The sequence below is a fragment of the Mus pahari genome, chromosome 15 (assembly GCF_900095145.1).
Source record: "Mus pahari chromosome 15, PAHARI_EIJ_v1.1, whole genome shotgun sequence".
Classification (NCBI taxonomy): Eukaryota; Metazoa; Chordata; class Mammalia; order Rodentia; family Muridae; genus Mus; species Mus pahari.
In genome coordinates, this window is record NC_034604.1 from 51,879,961 (window position 1) to 51,885,230 (window position 5,270).

The following is a 5,270-nucleotide window of genomic DNA, read 5'->3' on the forward strand; positions in this document are numbered from 1 at the left end:
AGTCAAAAAAAAAAAAAAAAAAAAAAGAAATGCTAACTGATGGGCCAAATTGCCTTTAAAAATGATTTTGAACATGATATATATTTTTTCTTATTCTTTAATTTTTTTTCAATCCAGTCTTTATCCCCCTCCCAGTCCCCCATCTTACTGTCTCACACCCATACCTCTTCCCCTGTATAACATATTCTTAATACATAATTCTTAAAATTGTTTGAGAAAACAACTATGTATATAAGCAAACTTGTTTAACAAAATTTGTTTCCCTAAAACTTTCAAGTATACTTATATGATGTAGCTGAACTAAATTAATTTTTTTTTTTTTTACTTTAACTAATGGAGTAACTATGTTCCAACTTTTAAAATAATTTGTTGCCAAGGAGACATGTCTGACCCTCTGGTTGCTGGACCTCATGTTATTTTCATTCCATCTGTGCTAAGTAAGCAGTGGCTGTCCCTTCTGGTGCTCAGGAGGGGCCAGTGAAAGCTCTGTACCATGGTTTTGTGACTAGTTCAGACTGACAGAACCTTTATCACCCAAAAATGTCAGGCGTAGCCACACTGTATGATCCTCTTGCTCAGGTGCAGCCAGCCACAGAGTGTGTGACCCTCATGCTCAGGAGACAGAAGCAGGATTCTTCCTCAAGTGCCCAACCAAGCATAGGCAGTGACTGTCTCCCAAAGAAACCAGGCTCAGGACATGAAAGTATGACTGCACGCGAGCTGATGGGAGTCCAGGGCTCTTTGTCTTTCTCCAGTCCTTTAAGGTTCAGGTGCATGTAGAGGGAAAGGTACTTTTGCCATACCCAAAGGAACACTCTTAGCTATTTTGAAAGGTAGAGGGAAACAAAAGCAGCCAAGTGCTGTGTAGCCCATCTAGGTATTAAAATGTTTGTACAAGGTTTTCCTGCATTTGTGGAAACAGTTTAAAAAAAAAAGATGTCCAGTTCATTACTTAAATTTTAGTCACCTCCAAACCTCTCTTCATTCAGAGTAAAGATATGTATAAGTGCAGCATAGCGATTATGAATGTGTTCCTAGACAGTACTGTGATTTCTTCATGAATGGATGTATAATTTTAAGAGGAATGCAGACATGACTTACTTTCATTGTTGCTTGTGCTTCAGGTTCTTGCGTTGTTCGGGATGCCACTGGGAATGTTAATGACACCATTACAACAGAGCTGACAAACTGTACTTCTGCAGCCTGCAAATTAAACTTTGACTTTTCTTACTGTGAGAGCAATACTTGTGCTTATGGGCTAATGAACAACTTCCAGGTGAGCATTGAGTTTATAGTATATAGACATTCTGTATTTAGGGATTAGGCCACCTGAAGTCTGTCTGTTCAGAATGTCCGTATACATTAGGGAAGATGGTTGTTACTTTCTGCCCCTCCTACTAAACCCTATTGTTACTAACTAGGCAAATGGAAAAACACAGACGAGTAAATAAATTCTAAACTATCCATGAATAAAACACAGCCCTTGACAGTTACACTTTTCTAGTAGTGTACAGTGCATATACATGTAGCATATGGGTTTACTGTTTTATACTACTTTAGAAAGCCATGAAACAAGCATCCTTCATAAACATCATCTTGCCTGCTCTGTTTCTGGGTTCTGTTTGCTTTATTCCATTGAGCTTTGGGTCTATTTGTTCTATTTGTGTTAGACCTGATGTAGTTAGTATATAGTAAGTCCTGAAGTCAGATTAACTTCTCCCAAAATAGTTCTAGCAATTTTAGTTTCCTAGTAATTAGTAGTACCCTCACTGTTTCTATATAAATAAACTTTTAGAATACACTAATCAATAGAGTTGGGTACTTGGCTTGTTGGTAGGTGCTCATCTAGCATTCACAAAGCCCTGGTTTCAGTCCTTAGCAGCACACAAGCTGGGTGAAGTGGCACGTGCCTGTAATCCCAGCATTTGGGAAGTAGGGTAGGAGGGTCACAGCTTCAGTCATCCTTAGTTGTGTAGCAAGTTTTAAGATCAACTTTGACTACATGATACCTTTTCTCAGTGTGCGTGTGTGTGTTTGTGTGTGTGTGTGTGTACACATACATTTAGGTATTAATAGTAATATTAATTAGGTATGGTCTATGTAGGTGTATGATGTATCAAACCACCATTTAACAAGAGAATTTTATTATGAATAGATGTATAAAATTTAGAGAATTAAATTTTTGGAGACTGCTAATTCTTTATTATTTACCTCTGTTAAGATGTTAAATTTGAAGGCTGAGGAAATGGCTTAGTTGGAGCGCATGAACATGAGTTTGCTTCCCAGAAGGCATGTAAAACCCTAGTGTAGCTGTGTACGCTTGTCGTCTTAGAGCCACAGAGGGGAGACAACTAAGTGCTTGGGCCTTGCTGGCAGAAAGCCCAGCTCTTCTGATGCACATTTCAGGCCTGTGTTGCGATTGTCTCAAGAAAAGCTGGACAGTACCTGAGGAAGGACACCCAGGGCTGCTGTTCTCCCTTTTCATGAACATATGTACACACAGGGAAAAGATAGCACAACGAAGTGAAGTTTTAGTTGTTAGATTTATTAGTCTTAAAACATAAGTAAGTAATGTTGTAAGCTGATCAAAACAAGCACATACATATATATATTTAAGAGGGTAATACAAAATAGTAATTGTATATATATGGATTTCTATAGATTCCCAAGTAAAAAAATAGAAATTTTGTTACCAATCCATAATTAAAAGTGTAGTGGGAGAGTCTGCATATTGTTGGAACTTATATTACTATTTACAATATGTAAATATTTTATAATACAACTTTATAAAGTTTCTAAATAAAGTGCAGTTTGATGGCATTTAATATTCACTGTATAGTTTCAAGCAATTTATTTGTAATTTCTAAGTTTCAGATTCAGTTATATGATACAATTTTATATTTTCTAATCACAAGATTTGGCAAAATGGTAGAAATAAAAATATTCATGCTAATTTCGTGGTTCACTGCAATTCTGACATTGATATCGTGTATAAAAGATACAAACATTGGCCTCTACCCAGTGCTTAAGTGCTAGTCAGATTTCTGTGTTCCCTGGAAATAGAAAGCTGTGTTCTTTATGATCTGTCTTACAGACTCATTGGAGTCAAGCTCTGTGTTAATTTAAATAAGTAAAACTTAGGAAAATGCTGTGGGAAAAAACACACAATGGTGGTGATGGGGCAATCCTGTATAAATCCTGTGCTATTTATAAAGTGAGCATTGTCAACAGAACATAACTAAGCAGTATGTAAGTTACATGTCGCCTTAGTGTTCTGGTGCTTTGAAGAGACACTGTGACCAAGGCCACATTTATGAAGAAAGCGTTTAATTGGGGGCTTGAGTGTGGCTTCAGAGACTTAATCCATTATCATTGTAGTGAACAGGCAGGCGTGTTGCTAGAGAAGTAGCTGAGAGATTTAATTCCTGACCTTCAGACAGCAGGCAGAGAGAGACAGACCCTGGGCCTATGTAGACTTTTGAAACTCAAAACCCACCCCAGCAACACATGGCTTCCAAAAAGGACACACTCCCTAATCCTTCTAAAGATTTCATCAGCTGGGAACTTTGCATGCACATACGTGAGCCTGTGGGGCCATTCTTGTTCAGGCCACCACAGATGGCTCTTAGGAAGTCCACACAAGCCCCACTTTGAGTGCTAATTTTCATATAGAAATGACTTCGTGCTTAAGGGAGTAGAGGTTTTTAGGATATCTTGCTGGTTTTAAATTTTGAATTACATATGTTTTATCTTGTATTATTTATTTTGATGTCCTGTGAAGCGTTTGACTTTTGCATTGTATGATGAACAAAGTGTGAGCTGCTTCTTTTTTTTTCTTACCAGTCATAGCTCCTCATACATGGTCTCTCCCAACCCTCTGTTTATCCTGGATGTGGTCACTGTGTTTATGCAAGTTTGTGCACTCATGCTACCATTTCATACCTCCATTCAGTGCTGCATTTGGAGAGCCATCTTGCCCGTCATCTTTACTGCTATATGTTGTAGACAACAGTGATGTGACCGCTATTTTCATTTAGTGTCATGTCACCATGTGCTTTTCCTTTTCACCATTAAATTTTAGGAAGTGCTGAGGGAAAATATTAAACTGGAAATCCAGAAGTCTAGTTGGCTCTTTCTGTAGTATTTTCTGATTCTAAGCATAGGACGCTGATGTGATTTGTGCATAGGACAGTGCTTACAGAGAATTGAGCCTAAAGTCTTCATGCCTAACTCAAGAGTCTGGGAGGAGTGCACACACATGTGGGGATATGTTTGGACATAATGCACAGGCAAAGCAATGTAATGAATGTAATGTACGTATCACCCACCTTCTTCATTTATCAGTGTATGGTTAATTGTGCTTTGTTTATAACTTCTTGTATCCCAGGTTATTTAGAATCCGAATAGAATTTACATAATAACCTTTGGGTTTAACATTTTTACATTTAACTGTTACATATTTAAAAATAACTTCATATCTACAGTACTTGCAGCCTATACAGATAAACTATCTTGATGTAGTACACTTCGATAAGAGCTTAACTTTAGTCTGACTTACTGGCTAGATCTAACCATCGGATTTCTAGAACCTAGGATGAGAGAAATGGATTATATAATGGAGAGAAAGGGTCAGCACATCATCACAGGATAATAGGATAAGAGCTCCAAAGAATGGCAGGAAATAAATTTAAAAAACTAAAAAGGTATGAATCCATATATTACAAATATTGAGAAAACACATCAACCAAATAGTAGCAGTCATTTTTGAGAGCTGGTTTAAAAACAAACAAACAAACAAAACCCTATTTTAAAATGACCAAGAAAATGGGGTCAGTTGAGGCAGTTTGAATTGCTGACAACATAGGGATACTGTGAAGGAAAGGCCAGATAAACTGGACTAATGGTTTTAGTTATAGTTTTCATAAGTGTTTGTGTCTTCGGAGATAAATACTGAACCTTTATGATTACAAAGCCAGGAGGAGTTGGAAAATATGGGATTGGCCCCAGCTGTCTGTGGTTGAAACCTGGTGATGTATAGTTGGTCGTTCATTATCCTCCTCTTGTGCCATTTGTACATTTGAAAATTCATGAGAGAAAAGGAGTTTTTAGTAGTAGACCTACTTCAATAATTTGTAATTTACTTCTCAATGCTATTACCAGATTCCTATCAGATTATTTCTAGTATTAGTTTCCTTTATTAGAAATTTCAACTTGTGCCGGGCGTGGTGGTGCATGCCTTTAATCCCAGCACTCGGGAGGCAGAGGCAGGC

At 37.5% G+C, this 5,270-nt stretch overlaps 1 protein-coding gene across 1 annotated transcript in view; it reads left to right on the forward strand.

Annotated features, from left to right (window-relative positions):
• Slc12a2 (solute carrier family 12 member 2) overlaps window positions 1-5,270 on the forward strand; it is a 69,521-nt gene that overhangs the window by 28,229 nt on the left and 36,022 nt on the right. Inside the window, exon 10 of the mRNA XM_021214327.2 lies at window positions 1,125-1,276. Within this exon, the coding sequence (XP_021069986.1) occupies window positions 1,125-1,276 (152 nt within the window). The remainder of the gene's footprint in view (window positions 1-1,124; window positions 1,277-5,270) is intronic.